Source organism: Poromitra crassiceps (genome assembly GCF_964638095.1).
Source record: "Poromitra crassiceps genome assembly, chromosome: 12".
NCBI lineage: Eukaryota > Metazoa > Chordata > Actinopteri > Beryciformes > Melamphaidae > Poromitra > Poromitra crassiceps.
Window position 1 is genome coordinate 22,611,395 of NC_139632.1, and position 22,458 is coordinate 22,633,852.

The following is a 22,458-nucleotide window of genomic DNA, read 5'->3' on the forward strand; positions in this document are numbered from 1 at the left end:
AACATCATTTATCTCTTTAGATACCGAGAAGAACGTTCTCAATGTTATTGAAACAGTTATTGTCATACATAAACATAATTTGTATTGTATAGCTTCGTTTAAATGCTTAATTTAAATGTACTGTGCACATTTATCATTTTCCAATGGCTGTGTGCTCTATGCTTGTGCAAAAAGGTTATTTTACTCTGAAAAACGGTCAGTGCTAATTGTTGTAAATTTGTTGCTCACGGAACAGAGCTAGTTGATTGACAGTCCTTAGGACGAATGGAAATCCCGCACTGAGAAAAATCCCTGTTTTGGATGCATCAAGGTAGGTCGAGATGACAAGTTGTTTATATCGTTACTAAGCAGCAGCAATAACGGTAAGCCCTTTGCATAGTGTTGAGAGAAAATTACTTGTTTTGAAAAGTGTCCAAGGGCGTCAACGATACGATTACGAATGCACGAAAGTAGCCTACTGGTTTATATTACAGACAAGACCACAACAACAATGGCCATTGTCGGGCTACGTTCTGCTGTGTAATTATGTTTTGGAGATTAGCCCGTTATCGTGGTTTCATTTTTCACAACATTCACTCATTTATATAATAGATTGTAACAAATGGCCTTAAGTCGACAGGGGTATATTGTTACAAAGTCGGTCCTGACTATCTGTTATGTGTCACTACAGATGTAATGTATTCCCTTGCAGTGAAAGAGGATGGTAACGTAAACGAGCAACCATCCTGGATTAAAACCATTAAAACTTGGGCCCCTTTGTGAGAACCAACCACCCATCATCTTTACCATGGCAGCCCACGGGTAGCTATTCTTATTTTCTAGAATGACAGCTGAGACACGACTTGTACGTAATATAATCAATGTTAAGCAAGATATAAAATTAACTACCCTTGTTTCAGTTCTACGGATATTCGAGAAAAACTGCGAAAGAAACGGCGGGCTTTGCAAGAATCTTTGGTAAAAACCACTGATCATGGGGACACTCAGGTAAAGTTAATTATCATATGGTTTCACTGGAATTCTGTCAGCTATTGTATTAGCAAACACTGCAACAACAGGAAATACACTTTTGTCCATTTAGAATATTTACTGTATGTTGTCAACTTGAAACGGTCTTATCTATATGAACATGATATCTTGCTATTTTATTGCAAAGTTACATGGACACATGTGCAATAGATAGGCCAGAGGTGTATCCAATAGGAATAGAGCAAGAGTCCTCCTTGACAAGACTCAACAAGACCTGGCTGGAGGAGTGACTCACTTTTATACACATGCAAAGCCCAAAGACACAGGCACACTGACACACGAAGGAAGAGCTGACAACAGTCCAGTCAATATAACAAGCATTATACTTGGTAGGCTCTGGTTCCATCCAGCAAGTTGAGGGAGGAGAGAGGACAAACTACTATCGAGGTTTGTGTGTGTGTGTGTGTGTGTGTGTGTGTGTGTGTGTGTGTGTGTGTGTGTGTGTGCAGCCTCTTCACATTGTAGCTTAGCCTGTAGGTTTGCTCTGTATGCTGTGTGTGCTACTGACTCCTCATTCCCAGCCCCCTGCTCTTTTCGCCCTGCCAACTGGAGTCATGTGCGTCTCCTTGCTTTGTAGAGACTGTGAATGTCGTAAAGCCCTCTTCCTACTTGAGTGTGCTCAATAGCAGTGTGGATGTACTGGATCCCTATCAGTCTTGGTCTTAAACTGTTTCCCTATTTTGCCTCAGGAACTGACCGGCGGCGAGGAAGACCCTGGAGAGACTCTGAAACGCACGTTAAGAGCCCAGAGACAGAGGCGGAAGAAAATGGTACATTTCCATCTTCCTTCAGCACCTTATTCAGTCTTCACTCTGTAAATTCACTAATTGTTTCAATGTAACCTCTTATCTAACTATTCTAACTGCATAGGTATAGGTAGGCCTATGTACTGTATTCATTGTTATTTTCCCCCTTATATATCATTAGCTTGAACAGTCTTCAGCCCAGGAGTCTCATCAGGACAAGGTGGAGGAGATCACCACCATTCAGCCCTACAGTGAAGATGAGAGATCAGTAGAGAAGCCAGCGGGACCAGTGGTTTTGTCTAGACCACCGCTTGGTGCTCAGAGAGGTTGGCCTGCAAGTCCTCACTAAACCTGTATCTCTGTCTATGCAGGCTTAGGGTATATACCAAGTAACACATGCTTAGGGTATATACCAAGTAACACATGCTTAGGGTATATACCAAGTAACACATGTAATGTAATCGTTTTTTTGGATTATGTGCTTTGTCTTCCCCCATTGTTGTCCGACTATCCAGAGAGACCTCAGCCTTCTGCTGGCCGCAGCCACGCAGACGGACCTCAGCTTACCCCCGGCTCGACCCGCTCAGACAACTCCATAAGACAGCGCATGGAGGAGAAGCTGAGAGCCGCCAGAGTAAACACACTTTCTTTCCCAATAACTTTGCTTTTTGGCTCAAGCACTTTGTGCTTGAATAAGTTGGTGAGGGGTCATCCCTATGTTCCCCGGGTCCTATGTTCCCCGGGTCCTATGTTCCCCGTTTTTAACACTCTCCGTAACATTTGGGGTGTCTATCCGCTATGCCGACCACCCGCAATGCCGACCTTAGGTTTAGGCGTGAGGGGTGGGAGAGGTTAGGTTTTGGGTTAGGGTCTGGGGGAGGTTAGGAAGGGTTCTATGTTCCCCGGTCCCACAAAAACGGGGAACATAGGACCCGGGGAATATAGGACCCGGGGAACATAGGTATGCTCCCGTTGGTGAAATCTCTGCAAATCCTGCTTTGAGGCCAGTGTAGATAATTAGCTAGGGCAAGGGCAAAAATGCCCCAAGAAATGTCAGAATGCCCCTAAAACTGTGATCGAGGGTCAAAAATAGCCCCAAGATTTCGATAATTTTAACACACTCACACAAACAATGTTGTTCACACTACGCTTTAGCAACTTTATGCACTAATTAACTTTTTTTTTAAGTGCCCCCCAAATATTTATTTTAATTTCCTACACTGTTTGAGACACTGAGGTGAAGATATGTTGATTCATAATGTGTGGGTTGTTTTGTTCCAGTCTAAAGCTGAGAGCCGTCTGCAGCAGGAGGCTTCTCTGGAGCCAGCCAGTCGCTTACAGAGCCTCCGAGACAGGGAGACTCTGACGAGGTTTGACAGAGAGGTGAGCGTCTCCATATACTGTCTGCAAAGACATTTCTATACCAATTATTGTGCCCATGTAATACAGTTCAGTAGTGGAGGTTTCATCACCAGTGTTTTACAGGTTGATCCAGACAGGACAGGAAGAGATGATGTCTCTCTGGCTCTCAGCACCAGGGTCAAGTTTCGAGATACACCAAGACGTGTAAGGCTCAATGCAAGAAAGAGAATGGAAACTTATTTTATGTACACATTATTTGTATTATAGTGGCAACTCATCACACGTTTCTGTTGTATGTGTGTGTGTGTGTGTGTGTGTGTGTGTGTGTGTTTTTGCAAATATAGGCAGAAAAAAGCTTACCGACTGCAGAAGAAGCATACCATTTCTTTACATTCAACTTTGACCCAGAGCCTCAAGATGAGACCGACAAGGTTAAGAGGAAAAGACAGAAACACACAACAAAAGCTGAGGAGGATGGAGATGAAGAAGGAGCAGGGGGGGAGGAGGAAGAGCAGGAAGATGAGGAAGAAGATAAAGATAACGAAGATGAAAATGAGGACCAGGTAAGAGACACTAATAAAAATATTGGAAGAAATAACATCAGTCAGTTGTTGTATGATAGATAGATCGATAGAGTACTTTATTTATCCCTGAAGGGAAATGCTGGCGTTACAGCAGCAGTAACATCAATGACAGTAACACAACATAACTTATATCAAAAACACAAGAGGTAGGTGTCGGTGAGAACTTAACTAGAAAAAACGATATATACTATACATACTTATTACTTACTTATACATACTTATTTACATACTTACTTATTTCCAATTCATTCTCTAAACAAAGCAAAAATCTCAACCTTCTAAATTGTGTTGAGGCTTTGGGCAGTTAGTGAATTGCTTGGATTGCATTTGCATGGAGTAAGCATCAAAATATATGGGGACACCATTCTAAAACTCAATTCAGACCATCAATATTTCTATGGTAGTATACAGCAGAAGAGGGAAGCGCTGCATGGATCTGATGGCTCATCCGACAGGTGCTCATTAGTTGGGCAGGTAATAGTATTAGACAAACAGAATCCAGGAGGCCTTGCTTGATGTCAGTCCCCAGGTTTTGATGCAGACTACCATGGAATCAAACTAAGGCACTCCGTCTTCATGTAGAAATATGTCTTTTAACCAAGCATAAGGCCTATGCTGACATCAAGCAAGACCTCCTGGATTCTGTTTGTCTAATAAATATTTCTATGTTTGATTAAAAAAACAAAACTACAGACCATCATGCGATGGGATCACACCAGCCATGACACCCACAACTTCAAACAAATGTGGTCCAGAGGCGTAAAGTCCCTGCCGCAGACGAGGCTGGTAAAAAAAAAAAACTCATCCCTCCTCTCGATTTGGATTTTAGATTTTGGCTTGTGAGTTCAGACTGATTGTGTTTCACTGTAGGTTGTGTCTCTCTTCGCCTTTGAACGGCAGCATCAGTCACAATATGGTGAATGCACACATATGACCATCACAGTGGGTTTCATCTCTTCTTTAGCTGCAGTTGTATAAAAGCCAAAGGATTCCAAATGATCAACAAAAGTCTAATTTGTTTTGTCGCAGCCTCAGAGTGAAGAAGCCCCTCTTGTGCAGGATGAAGAGGGGCATTTATTTGTTATTGAGCAATCATCTCAGGACTTTCTGGAAATGAAGAAAGCAGAGTACATTGGATACCACGAACGTATTCTGCGAGAGAGTGAGCTCCTCTTTACCCCAAGTTTTCAAACAGGTAAACAGTACTGTAAATTCACCTGTTTCACATTCTCAACTTCATACTGTCATATGAGCTGCAATATACTGTACATTATAGCCTTCTGTGTATCTTGTAAATGTCAGGATAGTCAAAAATAGTTACAAATCAGAATCCCGCGTCACTCAGCCAAAGCAATTTGAGACCGAAGTCTGTATCCCTGAAGAACATCCATCCAATGCAGAAATATGGCCACCCATCATGTGTGGCAGACATATCCCTGGTTAAGATTGATCTGAATCAGCACATGGTTTATGTTTGCACTGACCGCCTTTATACGTCATTGACACAGTTCCAGCCTCCAGTAAACTGCCTGATAACATGCAGCCCCGATATCTGGAAGAGGAGGGGCTGTATGTAGGGGAGAGACCCCCTGTAACCCTGACCAATGAGAACATTCTGGAGAACCGCATTTTGAAACAAGAGGAGGTAACGTCAACCAACAAGCAAACAGCCCAACAGTATCACCGGCCTGTTTGATTATTTGTTGATTATATGTTTTGTTTGTTTGTTTGTTTGTTTGTTTGTTTAGGGAAAGAAGTGGTTCGGAGATGACGGCAGGATCATAGCCCTGCCAGACCCAATAAAGGAATCGTCCATAAGGCCTCCTCTCTTCCACATGGAGGAGGACCTGGACCCTGCACTGCACACTGTGTTCAGGAAGGTCAGACACACACACACACACACACACACACACACACACTGCACATCTCACTTCGATTGCCACATCCATATCCCACATCTATAGCAGCACATCTATATTGTCCTCTAACCCCTTTGCCATTTTGAAAAAAGAAAAAGGCCAGTTTGACATTTGCTACAAAGCAACAGGGAGGGGCCTGGCGTGGGAGTTATTTAGAGACGAGAGCAGGAGTGGTAGCTGCCTGCCACATCTATGATATCATCTATACAGACAGTACACCACTTCATCAAAACGCCAAAGGGACATCGGAGGCATTAAAAGTAACAAAGCTGTGAATGCTGTTGGATTTCAGATTTCAAATATATTACCCTAGGGCCATATGATTTCCGCAATTCTGAAAAAAACTGACGGAATCATGGAATTTGGTAATACAAATGGAATCAACTGTAAAACATGGAATATTGCAGAATTTTCCATAATTTGGCTGAAATTGATAAAAGTAGGCCTAATTATCAAAATCAAAAGTAGAACTATTTATTGTAACTAGAAATTGAGTGCGCTCCTTTCTAGTGTCCCTCACTGGCTCGCCCGCTGAACTGGCAGCACTCATTTGTATCTACCGTGCCCCGTTGCTTTGGTGGTCACACAGCAGCCGAGCTGCGTCCGCGAGCGCACAGATGCAGCTCGGCTGCTGCGTGACCACGCCCGCTCTATTGGCATGCGCTTAGCGCAGGTGCAGTTGAGAAATTGTGCGCCGCGGAACCACAGAACCGCCGGGCGCCCAATTAGTAAGATAATCTAAATGATTTCATTATTGTAAAAGAGACATAGAGAAGTAATTACATTTTCAATTGGGGTGTTTTGAGAGGGGGGTCAGACTTGTGTCGCGTGGGACCCTTACGTCACCTCACAGCTTGGTTGTCACTTTGAGAAACATGTCAAAGAGACTGTGAGAGAGCCAAGTCATCAAAAATAGAAGAAGAAGAAAAAAAATGATCCTAACCTTTAAATCAAAATGGAAATGAGAATAAAAACTGAATTTGGAAAAAATAAAATAAAACAGGATTTGGAAATAAATAAATAAATAAAACAGGGGTGGGGGGATTCATCAACAGTCTAAAAGTGTGCGGTTTAGTTGGAAGTGTACAAATCTGTACGCATTCAATATGTTGTATCTATGCTGGCCAAAGACCCCTTCACACTATCATTTCTAATTTAATTCTATTTAATTCTGTGGTAAGTAGGCACAGCTGTGTGAGGTCATATAGAAAACAGACTTCATTGTAATTCAAAATGGATATTGGTAGTGCCTTTTTGTCACGCATGACTTTTCATTACAGCAATTCCTGATGGTTCTATTAATCTTGCTAACATTGTCACGCTTGCTTACAGTCTGCACACATACTTAGATACAAGCTGGCAAGCACAAGCACTGCATACTGTATTTCATAGTGATTATTCTCTGCAGAATGCTGTGTGATGGATCGTGTTGCTTTCGCCCCCCAGGCGCAGAAATCCAAGTATGCAAATCTGTACATAGCCGGAGCAGGGGACGCCAAGGGAGACTACCAGCTTGATGTGGACGTCTCCGGCCTGATTTTCTCCCATCACCCACTCTTCAGCCGCGAGCATGTCCTTACAGCCCGCCTGGCCCAGCTGTATGACCAGTACCTCACCAGGCAGCGTAATAACCTCACAGCACACCTCACCGACAAGGTAGGCTCCACCACTCAGCTCTCTCTCTCTGCTCAGCACACCTCACCGACAAGGTGGGCTCCACCAATCAGCTCTCTCTGCTCAGCACACCTCACCGACAAGGTGGGCTCCACCAATCAGCTCTCTCTGCTCAGCACACCTCACCGACAAGGTAGGCTCCACCACTCAGCTCTCTCTCTCTGCTCAGCACACCTCACCGACAAGGTGGGCTCCACCAATCAGCTCTCTCTGCTCAGCACACCTTACCGACAAGGTGGCTCCACCAATCAGCTCTCTCTGCTCAGCACAGTATAGCTGTCACATCACATAGCCTCACATGCCTGAGTACATTTACCCAATTTCTTGTATTCTTCATTCAATGAGACCATTATGTCTGGTCTGTTTTGTTTCCTCCCTGCTGTAGTTGCATGGCCTGAGGAACGCCCTGCGGAACATGCTTGAGGTCCATGGTGGGCAGGCTCTCACCCAGGTCATGCAGCAGAGGATCTCTGAATACAGTCTGGAGGTTAGGTGAGTCCTTCAGGTCGGATCCCATCCTGGTTCTGTTTGATTTGATCCAGTCTAGAATGCCGTTTGTTTTACGGCACGATGACAAGTAAGATGCCTGCTGTAAGTTTTTCCCTGTCTCTCGCAGGAACACTCGGCAGCTGCGGGACAGCGAGCAGGAGAAGGACAGGACCCTGCTGAGGAACATTGTCAAAGTTTGGAAGGAGGTCAAAGCCCTGAGGGACCTTCAGAGGTTTACCAACACTCCCTACAAACTCTACCTCAGAAGGTAACTGTGCTCATAAAAAAATATGTAATTCCTATGAACTTGGTTCATAGATACTGTAGATTTGTGTAGGTGAACAAGTCCAACACGTCCAAAGCTATGAATTAACATGAGGGCCATGTCTCTAGTAATATATTCAGATGCAATTCCCTGGAGCTACTCTATACAATGTGAATAAGATGCTATAGACTCTGTACAGGACTCTGTAACAGGACCTCATGAAATTGCAAGGGGGGCTGCTGACTTTGGACAGCTTTGGACGATAGTTTTTGTTTACAGACCCTGATTTGTCCAATTGTCTATACTAGTATGTGAATTCTGTTTTAGGGTTAATTTTCCCTCTTACTAAAATTAGATACAGTCATAACTTCTTCCCTTACAAATATTGATGACACCTGTATTTTGTTGTTATTGTGTTGTGCAGAGTATTATATCCTGTCATTTATTTTATTAACACCTGTGTTGTGTTGTCTGCCCCTGCTGCAGAGAGGAGGTAGAGCGGGCTGCAGATGAGCGGGAGTACGAAGATGAGATCTTGGCGGAGGTGGTGGAACTGGAGACAGAGAGTGAGGAGGACTACCAGAGAAAGCTGACTGAGTACAGGAAGCTGCTGGAGGAATGGAAGGTCTGGAGGAGGAAACAGGTACTTACTGTACAGCCTCAGAAATGAAAGATTCATGAAGATTTTCCTAGGACTATTCAGTTGTACACGATACGGCTACACAAGCAACTGATTTTGTCTACATACATAGATAGATAGATAATGTATGCTAGCAAGGCATCCATTTTATGGTCTAATTTTCTTTAAAATCATGAACATACCACAAATAATTAAATATATATTTTCCAGATATTGCCCCAAAATATATGTAAAATATTATTTATCATTAACACGTTAAGTGCCATAGCCGAGATATCTCGTCTTACATAATCCAACGCTTGAGTGCCAGAGCCGAGATATCTCGTCTTACATAAACATTTTTTTTTTTTGACGGTGGGACATCAATCAACAACTTTTACATCTTCGAGATCACTATTGGAGCAAGAGAATGTGTATAATCTATTTTACCGAGCACTAAGTGGCGACAGTGCTCTCCTGACTAGAGGAAGGCAAGCATTTTTTTAACTTGTCACGCCATTCTCACCTCAGCCATTCTCATGAAAATGGATGGGGGAAAACGCTTTCGTTTTCGCGCTGATTGCTGGCGATGCGGGATTGCAAATTTACATAATAGATTACAGGTGGAACACACTTTGAAACACGCAGCATAAATATGACCAGAATCGCAAAAGCTTCTCTCAACCAAAACTCCAAGAAGCGAGCGAGTCCATCCCGACTTCCTCAAACAGCGGCCGCGCAGCCACAGGCACAGGACAGCAGCAAAGCACTGTCAGACTGGTGACAAGCTTGTGACGGCCGCTGCAGCCAAGAAGAACGCCCACGGAGGGAGGAGTTGAAGCAACTCTCCCTCTCGCTCTCTCCCTCTCTCTCTCTCCTCTCTCTCTCTCTCTCTCTCGAGAGAGAGAGAGAGGAGAGAGAGAGAGAGAGAGAGAGGAGAGAGAGAGAGAGAGAGAGAGAGAGAGAGAGAGAGAGAGACAAGGGCAAGAGTGGGAGACAAGGGCACCCATAATCACAGGCACGTGAGGTGGTTCTAAAAATCCATTTATCTCCAAACTCTCTGAAAATCTCTGAAACCATGCTGTACTCAACGGCTAATATCTACATAACTACTAACTCTGCAAACTAACTCTTTTAGACAGAGAAAGCACACATTCTATTAGTTATTTTTAGATGATTGGTGTTCATGAATTCTTAACAGAAAATAATCCTCGGCTCTTGTAAAATGAGCCAGAATCCTCAAAAAAAAACCTGGCACAACTTACCTACAGGATGAAAAAATGGCTGGCACTCAATGTGTTAAGAATGACCAGTAAATCAAATGTTATATAGTATAGTGCTTTACCAGTGTAGGTTTTAAAGTCACAACTTGTTCATGTGTAGTCAATGTGTTTACCCCATAGACTGTAAGGTTTACCCAGACCCTTGTACTTGGCACGCCTGTCAATACACATACTTGTATCTCATACGTAGTGTACATATATAACACACGTATTGATACACATGTTATGTTCACCGTTTTCAGAAAGCCAAAAAGAAGAAGAAGAAAAAGAAAAAAGGCCAGGCTCAGGATGAGACAGAAGATGATGATGATGATGAGCAGGAAGTGATTGAAGCAGATCTTGTAGAAGAGGTTCCAAAGCCGGAGCCTCCAGAGAAGCCAGACTTTGACGCTATAGAGGAGCGAGTCAGAGAGAAATCCCACAGGATACGCAGGAAACCAGGAGAGCCTGTCCTGGTCCCTGAGCTGTCAGCCTCTGGAAACATCACTAGCAATGAGCAGTGCCCCAGGTATGAGCAGAAACACAGAGGAAATGATCATGTTTTCCCGAGGAACAAAAAAGAATGCTAGTAAGGGGAGATGATTTGTTTCCAATGCAGTTCCACATGTTTCAATAGGTTTTGACAGCATGTTGAAATAAGGCAGATCACAACGCCAATATCAAGATATTGTTTGTTAAATCATGAAAGTTCTTGAAACACGTTTCTTTGTATTGGAAACAAGTGAAATGACCTCACCCCATGAGCAGAAAATAAGATTAAGACCATAGAGCCAATGATTAAGACTCAATACAAATTACTTGTTGGATGATGGATTTAGTGTTTTCTCGTGGATTTTCCTCATGATCTTGTACTGCCTCATGGTTGGACAAGATGTTTCCCATCACACATTTCTTGTTTGCTCCTTGTCATAGGGTGGAAGTTGCTCGAAGAGAGGATATTGCAAAGCGTTCTCTTTTCATCAAAGTCTTGTATAACGACAAAGAAGTTTCCCGAACAGACAGCCGCTCCCTGAACTCTGACTTCAGAGTCCACTTTGGCCAGATATTCAATCTGAAGATAGTCAACTGCCCCGAAAGCATCAAGTTGCAGGTACAAACATGTCTTGCATGCAGCCTCTGTGTCCATACTACTCCACAAATCGTTCTGTTTGATACAGGACCTTGTTGTGATACAGGACTTTTGATGTGCGTGTGCCTGTGTGCGTGTGTAGGTGTTTGAGGAGATTGGCTCATCATGCTCCCTGCTAGCCGAAGTGTTTGTGCCAGTGCCAGAGCCGTCAGTCGTGACAGGCAACGTCCCTACTGAGGAGTTTGAGTTCAGCAGCAACCAGAGGGTCATGTTCGACCACGAGGGCGTCGGTAGTGGTAAATAGAACACACAGTCAGTCAGTCAACACTAACACCGGCCTCAACCAACCCATGACCAACTCCAACAACATCACGCATTTCAGGGACATAAACATGATTCATAGCCCTCACATTCATCGGACTGCAACCTGTCCTTTCAATCATCTCTCTCATATCTCTCTCTGTCTTTCTGTGTCTCTCTTTCTCTCTCTGCCTCGTCAGACGTGCCCTTCTCCTTCGAGGCTGATGGCAGTAACAAACAGACCCTGTTGACCTCTGGGAAGCTGTCCTGCTGTGTGTCATGGGGGGTAGGGGAGGATGATGTACCACTCGCCCCTCCCATTTGCCAGAAGCCTGGTGGCATGCACAGGTAACCTAAGCCAAAGTTTTGTGCCCTGTGTGCACCAGCCAGGGCAAATATTGGCTTTCGGTCGCATCTAATCTATCTTTGTGTCTCTGTCTCTCTCTCTCTCCCTTTGTGTATGTTCAGTGGCCTGAGACAGCTTGATGCTGTCATGTGTATTGGGGCATCTGGACTCAATGACATGAAAAAAATCGGAGAGTGGGCCACACAATCGCGACTGGATCCCAACGACCCGAAAAATGCCTCCATTATGCAGCTGCTGAAAGTGGGTAACCAACAGACCTCAACTCAGTCCAGGAACTTTGCAAATGTCCATGGGTGTAGTGCAAACGTGGCATCTTTCCCTGCCTCTGTCCGGGTCTCCAGGTGGCCAGTAGCGGAGAGGTGACTGCTCCAGAATACTTCCGTCTGGAGCAGCTGCAGGAGGAGTTCAACTTTGTGACTGATGAGGAGCTGGAGAGGTCTAAAAGATTTCGTCTGCTCAGGCTCAGGAACCAGGAAGTTGCCGAGTTCCGCAATTACAAGTGTGTCCCTGCTTTGGAGAGGGAGGTCACAGATAAAGTGTTCCAGGTCAGAGTCTCCAGCATTTACTCTAACTATGCAGCAGAATATCAGAATTCTTTATATAGCTATTAGCAATTATGTTTTTATATATATAGCCAATTCTTTTCTTCTTCTTTTTTTTACAGGAATATGAGAAGAGACTGAAGGAAGGAGAGATAATTGACACTAAAGAACATCTAGATTCACACAGAGCTTTGGTTGCCAAATGCCTTCAGCAGGTAGACAGCGGGCTAATCTCTGTAACATTCATGTTGACACTCATCTTTATCACATGCTAGTACTAAATGCAGAACCTTTGCTTCTTCTCTCAGATCCGAGAATCGGTCATCAACAGGTTCCTTGTTGCCAAGCATCACTACCTTCTGTCTGACTTGGTGATAGAAGAGGAGGTCCCAAGCATCGGGTAAATACACCTCTGCTCATTATTGTCCGACTGAATAGTCTGTCTCACTTCTAACACAACCTTCACCACTGATTTTCTCTCCCCTGATAGTTTGTGTTATGCAAAGAGATGTTTCACAGTAAAAATGTTTCCTTCCTCCTGCCACAAACAAACAACTCATCCAAATTTATACTACAACTTTCTGTATTGTTTTTCAAAGAGTGCATGAGCTCTCTGCTCCAGTGGTAAAGTAAAAGTGGATTGATTTGTTTTATCTTGAACTGTGGGATCGATGACAAGCTGCCAGATAAAGCTGTCATGAAGAATGGCAGGGATCATAGATAAAGCTATCATGAAGACTGGCAGGAATCATAGCGGATCACGTGGGGATGTAAGTGATTTTTTGGCCTGATGCTGCTTTAGTCTGTTTGATCTTCAACTCGACATTCTCTTGGCTGCAGAGAGACTCTCCTCTGTCCCATTTTAAAGGCAGTGTTTTGGAGCAGTTTTCACAGCATGTGGACACGATCATGGAAAGTTACACATTCATTTGAGCCTTTGCTGATTATATTTGGGGTCAACATACACTAGAATGTAGATATTTGCACAATCGCCTATAATGTTTATTTTTACACATGTTGTATGCGGCATTGAAAATGTATGTTATAATCTCTTATGTTCCATTTCTCTGCTATGCTTCTGCTATGCATATTTATCAGTGGTGCAGGTGCATTCCCGGGGTATGTTCTTAGAGTTTGTTTCTTTTCTCCCACCCTCTGTCTATGTCTCTCCATTTAGTCTGAATCCTGAATACGAGTAGTGGTATTTAGTCTTAGTGTAGTATTCAGTACCCCCAGGATAATTTAATTTAATTTAAATTTTTATTTATTTGTTTTAGCAACCAGAAATGCTTGCTTTTGTGGCTGGCTTTCTCAAAAAACAATATGGAATTTGTGGTGTGGTGTTTTTGCAGTCAAATTGACACAGAGAGCAACATAAGCACAAGCCAATTTACACTGTGATGGATGGTCTCTCATGTTTATACAGACATGCTGTCATATCAAAATTTATTTGATATATTGTGGTAAATATTCTACACATAGGAAATGAAAACCAGTGTATACTTAACCTCTTCCACCTTATTGGTGAAGCAGTATAGGAAGCAGTATGAGAAGACCATGCTAGAAATAGCGTGTTCACATATTGTTTGATTGAACCATTTTATGCTAGAAACTGTAATGATTTAGCAAAATTGCTAGTTCTTGTAAATATTGCAAGGATCGGTTGAGTAATTTGTGTATCGTGATTCCTGGAGGAACTGAGTATTGTTGGTGGTAACGTTAATAACTCCGTCCCCAACTTTGAATGAAAAATATTTGTGATCACTATTTGGCTTTGAATACACTATTTGCAGTCTCTTATGGATTGTTGACTCACCTACATCTATTTGTTGTGACCATCAGGATTCTAGGACTTAACCTTTTCAAACTGGCCGAACCCAAGCGGCCCTTGAAACCTCAGAGGAAAGAAAGGAAGAAGGTGACAGCTCAGAATCTGTCTGATGGAGACATTAAGGTGATGCTCAACATCATCCGGGCCTACGACATCCCGGTCCGCAGGCCCCACACCAGGTAGGATGGCATCCCGGTCCACAGGCCCTACACCAGGTAGGACCTCGCTGCATGCAAGTCTAAGAACTGCTCCGTTATCACAGCTTCTCTTGTGCAGAATCCTCACACTCCTGTTTGTCATCCATTAAAAAACACTGGACTGAAAAGTACAAACAAGACGTTTCCGTGTTCATCCGAACACACCATCATCAGTTGTAACGATTAAGGTTATTTATTACCCTTTAAAAGGACCACCATTGATTTGGTTTTGTGCTATCAGTCAATTAAAAATAGTAGCGGGCACATTTTTTAAATGTGGATATCTCATTTTGGAATTAAATGCCTCCTTAGCATTGGTTTCTAGACAGCTGACAATATCATTTCTGCATCATTGTCTGTATTTCAGCAAACCCCTGGCCTCAAAGTCAGCCCGTGCTTTCACTGAGACGTTTGCAGCAGGACAGAGTGCTATCCAGGGCAGTGATTGGCTCCTCAGCCAGGTACAACACACTTGGACCAGACACCATGGCTCTATGGCAGCTAGACCTCCTGGCATTGTGATATTGTGATGTTCTATCTTGTGTGTGTGTTGTGTTTGTGTGACGTAGGTGCGGCCATTTGTGGAGGTATCCTTCCAGCGCACAGTTCTCCAAACAACAACAGCTGATGGACCAAACCCCTGCTGGAACGAGGAGCTGGAGCTGCCATTTAGGTTAACAGCTGTTATCATTGCTCGACTTTTGTCTACTTGATCTATTTAAATTAGACATAATGCAAATGCACAAATGCTTTCTTTGCACTGAGCGAAAGGAAAGTACTGGTACCTCCATTGGCTAACACTCTACTAGACAGCTTTATTTATGGCCTTGTGTGATATTTTGAATTAATATTAACTAATAATAAATTTATATTTATTAATACCTCCCAACTCTGTTTTGCCATTTCTGTTTAGGCAATGTGTGCCAGTTTAGGTCAGTTCCAAATCAGCGTCAACTGCTTGTATAGAGGGTATGCACACCCACTGGAACACGCCCCCTCAATCGGGAACGAGTGTCAAAATGAGTGTCAAATTCCTCCCTGAGCAGCAGGTGTCACTTATCTAGGCTGATTACTGCATTCAAGCTCAGTCTTGCTGTGACTCAGTGGGCGTGACCCCACAGTGACTTCTGCCTCTGTGACATCACATGCATACCCTCTATACCCACTTTATTTTGAACAGCTGCAAGGTACCATGTTGTAAAATATTGGCAGCAAGTTTGTTATGATGGAATTCCAATGCAGACACAAACGGCTGCATACTAAGACTCAGATAGTTACATTCACTTCATGAAGCTGTGTGTTTGGCACAACTTGCCGCTAAAACACTGGCAAATAAACTGGCTGAAATGGTGAGCAGGCATTCATGACTTCCCTCTACAGTGCCCCAAATGGTGACTACAGCACAGCCAACCTGCAGTCAGTCAAAGATGAGGTCTTCATCAACATATTTGACGAGATGGTTTATGAAACAGGAGTGGTGAGCAAAACATTGTAAAATGGCACCACTTTCTTTCAGCTCAATATCATTCATATCGGTTAGATGTTGCATCACATTGGCCATTAACCCCTTCTGCTCCTCAGGATGACAAAGACAGGGGGACGTCAATCCACACTCGGGTAGAGAAGCACTGGTTGGGCTCGGTCAAGATTCCCTTCAGCACCATTTATTCTCAGGCGCGGGTGAGAGTCCTTTTTCTGCTCCATGCTGATGATGTTTAGGCTATTAACTGAAAGACACACTGACTGGCTGGCTGGCTGGCTTGCTGACTGACTTGTCTCTCCGATTCGATCTGGCAGATTTATGGCACCTTCAAGGTGGACGAGCCGACGGTGCTGCTGGGGTACAGTAAGGAACGCAGCTTTGGGAGTGAAGGTGCTTATGACGCTGTGCGCAGCCTGAGTGAAGGAGCATTTATCACACTGTTCATCACTATCGAACCCCAGCTGGTGCCTGGAGAGACCATTAGAGAAAAGGTAAGTCGTGTACAACTGTCTGTCTCTTCTGCCTTTCTGTTAGCTTGGTTCAGCTCGTGTTTCCTCTGTTAAGTTTCTTTACCATTGCCATGGCATGGCCCACACTGGAGTGATCACAATTAACTACTGTATGTCCAATGTAAAAGGATAACAGTAAAAATGTACTATTCTTTAACTGATTATTAATTATCTCTGCAATAGAATAATGTGAACCGTCTGCGTAACCTCTACACACCTAGTGGAAAAGGACGCATTCCTTTTTTTCCGTTCATGCTCATAAAAGTGGGTAGTTTATTTACATCAATGTATTGATTTGTTTCTCACTCTTTGTGTATTTGTTTTCTTTTTTCTTTTTACTCCGCTGCATTTACTAGATAAAGGAAGTGAAGGTAACTGCTGACTGGAATAAGTGATACAGATTCTAAAAATTAAAACTATAAGATTGTGCTTTTTGAAAGGTAGTCAAAAACACAATGACACCAGTTTGTTCTCCAGCCAGAGCTTCCCATCATCAGTATCCCTTCTCCTGACCTAGAACAATCTTCCTTGTTTGCTGATCCGACTCAACCATTCATGACACGGTCATCCCCCCCAAGCCATATTCTGTTGCATAATATAGATCTCTCTTTCTCTGCAATGACCTTTGACCTCCAATGTAGTTTGACAGCCAAGAAGATGAACGCTTACTTCAGGCGTCTGAGAGATTTGAGAGCGATGCAGCACGGGGCTACCCAGACCGACCCTGCCTTACCACCGTCATAGACATCAGTGGGAAGACGGTCTTCATCACCCGCTACATCCGGCCGCTCAACCCCCCACAGGAGCTCCTGGATGGTAGCAGTCCCCAAGAGGCCACGGTATGTCTGGGGTCACCACTGTCACCTGACTCATGCAGACCTGCCAACCTGCAAGCATTTTGTGTGGCAGGCACACATTTTTACATCAAAGTACGCTGGTACCATTTGACACTACGCAAAGGGGTGTGTGTGCGGGGGGGGGGGGGGACTATGCCCCCAGACCACCCTATGGAGTTCGCATCTTTGTCTGGTTATCAGTTTGTATAAGCACACATATAATGATATATTAATTTAATTATTGTAGATTAGAATAATGCACATATTTAATATCTTTTTATTTTTTTACATATTTTTATTTTATTTTACTTTATCTTATATATTCCTACAAATGTCCCTACTTGAAAGTGAGCAGCATTGTTTAATTTCCCCTCGGGGATCAATAAAGGGTTTCTGATTTTGATTACATAGACCTTTGCACTACATTAAACTACGTTTGTCTTTGCATGTTAACATTTCTGGTGGGCTGAGAATCGTGTGTCACTGCCTCCTTTGACTTCCGTGCTGTTTAATGGCCGGTGTGGTGCATCGGGCATGTGACGTCATGCACGTAGCAATGTGTGCTGTGATTGGTCTATTTGTGTGGGGACAGACAGACATACAGACAAACCCTAGGCCTAGACGGTGCCGTAAAAAGGGCACTAACTTTTTCTTCTTTGACTGGATTCAGTCTCACACACTTTGCTCCATCTCTACACAGGAACTGGTTGCCCGGTTTGTGTCGCTCATCCCCTCTCTGCCAGACAGCATTTCATTCTCTGGTGTTTGTGACCTGTGGAGCACCTGTGATGTGAGTGAGCCCTCTCTGAGATACTGGCATTGGCATTGTTAAGAGGAAAATACGCATCTAAGCTTGTGCTTCCTCTTCCTGTTTGCAGCAATTCCTCGCCCTCCTAGCCGGCGACGAGGAAGAACATGCTGTACTTTTGTGCAACTACTTCCTGTCTATGGGCAAGAAAGCATGGCTTATAATTGGCACCGCTATCCCTGAGGTGGGTAGATTTGGAAAACTTGGAAGGGTTTTATATTTTTCACTTTTACTGTTTTTTCTTTTTCAAACACTATCTTATTAATTGCTGCAGCACTAATAGGTCTTTGATCTCTTTACCTCTTAGGGACTCACAGCCTATGTCTTGACCTATGAGCAGAACCGCTACCTGATCTGGAACCCCAGCAGTGGTCAGTACTATGGCCAGTATGACACCTTCTGCCCCCTGCAAACAGTTGGTTGCCTGGTCAGCATTGACAATGTGAGTGCTTTGGCAGTCAGGGGGATGCCACCCATTGATGTCAAATTAATATGTTTGACAGTGTGAAATTTAATTGGATACTTTATTGAATCATTTTCAGTAGTTTGCAGCAGATAATTAAATTTTCTGTGACTGTCCCTTAGGTGTGGTTCAACATTCAGGCGTACACTTCCCCGATGAGGATGACTTTTGATGTCACAAAAGCTAATTTGTGGAAGCCCTTCTTCTCCCGATCCTTCTCCCACCCTGGGCTGTCCAGTGTACAGGTGAGTGTTGAGCAGCTATAATCGTATATGATCTCCAGTAACATCATCTAATAATCATCTAATTTTCTACTCTCTGTTTTAGCCTGAGGAGCTGGTGTATCGCCACACAGACAAAGCAGCTGCAGCAGAGCTTCAGGACAGGCAAGTGGTGGCAGCTCAAGTATTTCTTTCTAGCACCTTGTCATGCTATTCAGAGTCAGCCTGCAGTTGTGCACAGGGCAAAACACACCACTCCAACATTTGCCACCTCACCTCCATAGAATTGAGAAGATCCTGAAGGAGAAGATCATGGAATGGCGGCCTCGTCAGCCAACCCGCTGGAACCGCTACTGCACCTCCACCCTGAGACACTTCCTGCCCAAGCTGGAGCAGAGCGGGGGGCGGGACATGGCAGAGGAACAGCGCCTGGAGCTCCAGAGCCTGCTGGGAGACTACAGGGTAAGTCTGAAAAGGGAGTGACTGGGAGAGAAGGCTACTGCAGGCTGTAAATCACCCATTAAGCATTACAAACGATGAAATAATCATTTGGGAGTTGGTTTTCCGATGATGGAATATTCTCTGGTCTGACAATATGTCAGCTCATAGAAAGCACATATGATCTCACATGAATAAATTATCACCACAGATAGGGAAAAGTACCTCTAATTGCCATTTGTTAATTTTTTTTTTTTTAGATTTCAGGATTCCCCCTGCATCTCCCATTCTCCGAGATTCGTCCCATCATTGAGGCGGTTTACAGCACTGGAGTTCACAATGTGGAGGCATCTAATGTGGAGTTTGCACTGGCCATGTATGTGCACCCCTACCCTAATAATGTCCTGTCTGTTTGGGTGTACTTGGCCTCACTCATCCGCACATAAATGTTAATAAGACACTTTACAATTGTACTTTACTGCCTTTGTATATTAGCCTCAGTAATACTTTACTACTTCCATAAATAAAGAACGGCCCCTTACGTGATTGAAATTTGTATCATATTGATGTTTATAAAAACTACTTTGAGACATACCTACTATGTCATCATGACTGTATAACATTTTAACTGCTTGTATATACTTTATTTCCATGTCTTATTTCTCCTCTTCCTCCTTCCTTCTATAGAGACAGTCCGCATGTCTGGGGAACGCCCACGCCCAACGCTTGTCCCAGCAAGCAAAATTACGTCATAACGTTGTGATGACGTCTTTCAGTGACGTCCAGGACAGGTCCGACAGGCTGCCTCTCCACACTCCGGGCCACATGCGACCTGCGACGACATTATTGTATTAACTACAAAGTAACCACAGAGCAGGATACCTAGTGTTATTAGAGTCCAACATGTCTCATTAAGTGGATACGAGGAAAGGAGTTTTTAGTTTTAAGATATCTTTATTACATTCAGGCATGAAAAAGGACACCCATGGGTCCTTCACAGATACAGGAAGTGACTGGAAGTTCGGGCAAAGACCGTACATTGATAAGAAGTGGCAACATAAGTGCAGCAGCAGAGCTACGCCTCCGCCATTTTGGCCCCTAAGGAAACTAGTGAACCCTCAGGCAGGCAAGGCCAGACAGCATTTACATTTGCTGTAAAAATTCAGTGACTACAACAGTATATCCAGACCATTTCTAAAATCGAAAAAACAAATGTCAATGTAGAATTTGCAATCATGTATAAATCTATAACAAACATTCAAGTAAATGTTAATGTAAAAATGTAGCAGATAGGCCTGGAGAGACAGAACCTGGATAGAAAAGTTTAGTGATTGTAATTTGAGATAGCATACATCTTCGTCATTTCTGCAGTTAATAGGAGAGCTTATTTTTCAACTTTAAATTCTCCTTCACAGTCATGGTGTCCTCTCTGCATTGTGCTGCTTGTTGTTGACGCAAGACATAGCAGATGATGTCATAAACATTGTAACATCATCAGTAACATCACTGATGATGTCATAGACATTGTGACATCATCAATGGGACACAAATTTAAACTTCGCAATTACAGTGACATCACTGCATGATGTAGACATTGTGACATCCTCAGTGGGACAAAAATTGAAACAAACAAACAGATCCCACTTACTCCCTTTTATATAGATGATGATGATGTCCCAGCAAGCAAAATTACGTCATAACGTTGTGATGACGTCTTTCAGTGACGTCCAGGACAGGTCCGACAGGCTGCCTCTCCACACTCCGGGCCACATGCGACCTGCGACGACATTATTGTATTAACTACAAAGTAACCACAGAGCAGGAGACCTAGTGTTATTAGGGTCCAACATGTCTCATTAAGTGGATACGAGGAAAGGAGTTTTTAGTTTTAAGATATCTTTATTACATTCAGGCATGAAAAAGGACACCCATGGGTCCTTCACAGATACAGGAAGTGACTGGAAGTTCAGGCAAAGACCGTACATTGATAAGAAGTGACAACATAAGCACAGCAGCAGAGCTACGCCTCCGCCATTTTGGCCCCTAAGGAAACTAGTGAACCCTCAGGCAGGCAAGGCCACACAGCATTTACATTTGCTGTAAAAATTCACTGACTACAACAGTAGGCTATATCCAGACCATTTCTAAAATCGAAAAAACAAATGTCAATGTAGAATTTGCAATCATGTATAAATCTATAACAAACATTCAAGTAAATGTTAATGTAAAAATGTAGCAGATAGGCCTGGAGAGACTGAACCTGGATAGAAAAGTTTAGTGATTGTAATTTGAGATAGCATACATCTTCGTCATTTCTGCAGTTAATAGAAGAGCTTATTTTTTCAACTTTTAAATTCTCCTTCACAGTCATGGTGTCCTCTCTGCATTGTGCTGCTTGTTGTTGATGCAAGGCATAGCAGATGATGTCACGATGTCCCAGCAAGCAAAATTACATCATGATAACGTGATGACGTCTTTCAGTGACGTCCAGGACAGGTCCGACAGGCTGCCTCTCCACACTCCGGGCCACATGCGACCTGCGACGACATTATTGTATTAACTACAAAGTAACCACAGAGCAGGAGACCTAGTGTTATTAGAGTCCAACATGTCTCATTAAGTGGATACGAGGAAAGGAGTTTTTAGTTTTAAGATATCTTTATTACATTCAGGCATGAAAAAGGACACCCATGGGTCCTTCACAGATACAGGAAGTGACTGGAAGTTCGGGCAAAGACTGTACATTGATAAGAAGTGACAACATAAGCGCAGCAGCAGAGCTACGCCTCCGCCATTTTGGCCCCTAAGGAAACTAGTGAACCCTCAGGCAGGCAAGGCCACACAGCATTTACATTTGCTGTAAAAATTCACTGACTACAACAGTATATCCAGACCATTTCTAAAATCGAAAAAACAAATGTCAATGTAGAATTTGCAATCATGTATAAATCTATAACAAACATTCAAGTAAATGTTAATGTAAAAATGTAGCAGATAGGCCTGGAGAGACAGAACCTGGATAGAAAAGTTTAGTGATTGTAATTTGAGATAGCATACATCTTCGTCATTTCTGCAGTTAATAGAAGAGCTTATTTTTCAACTTTAAATTCTCCTTCACAGTCATGGTGTCCTCTCTGCATTGTGCTGCTTGTTGTTGACGCAAGACATAGCAGATGATGTCATAAACATTGTAACATCATCAGTAACATCACTGATGATGTCATAGACATTGTGACATCATCAATGGGACACAAATTTAAACTTCGCAATTACAGTGACATCACTGCATGATGTAGACATTGTGACATCCTCAGTGGGACAAAAATTGAAACAAACAGATCCCACTTACTCCTTTTTATATAGATGATGATGATGTCCCAGCAAGCAAAATTACGTCATAACGTTGTGATGATGTCTTTCAGTG

General features: G+C 43.2%; 1 protein-coding gene across 1 annotated transcript; it reads left to right on the top strand.

The window, feature by feature from the left end:
• Window positions 1–973: 973 nt before the first annotated feature.
• Window positions 974–19,511, top strand: cc2d2a (coiled-coil and C2 domain containing 2A; the record flags this gene model as incomplete). Its single annotated transcript, XM_083647267.1, has 37 exons — window positions 974–987; window positions 1,551–1,620; window positions 1,719–1,799; window positions 1,957–2,101; window positions 2,291–2,409; window positions 3,057–3,158; window positions 3,261–3,341; window positions 3,482–3,700; window positions 4,751–4,916; window positions 5,230–5,366; window positions 5,470–5,601; window positions 7,087–7,296; window positions 7,700–7,806; window positions 7,931–8,071; window positions 8,555–8,711; window positions 10,213–10,478; window positions 10,883–11,060; window positions 11,182–11,335; window positions 11,540–11,687; window positions 11,808–11,946; window positions 12,048–12,251; window positions 12,371–12,463; window positions 12,557–12,648; window positions 14,091–14,258; window positions 14,644–14,737; window positions 14,846–14,949; window positions 15,657–15,753; window positions 15,858–15,956; window positions 16,074–16,250; window positions 16,910–17,107; window positions 17,805–17,894; window positions 17,983–18,096; window positions 18,220–18,354; window positions 18,498–18,620; window positions 18,703–18,761; window positions 18,881–19,058; window positions 19,295–19,511. The coding sequence occupies 37 exons, from the start codon at window positions 974–976 to the stop codon at window positions 19,478–19,480; spliced, it is 4,977 nt and encodes a 1,658-aa protein (XP_083503393.1). The 3' UTR covers window positions 19,481–19,511.
• Window positions 19,512–22,458: the final 2,947 nt, after the last annotated feature.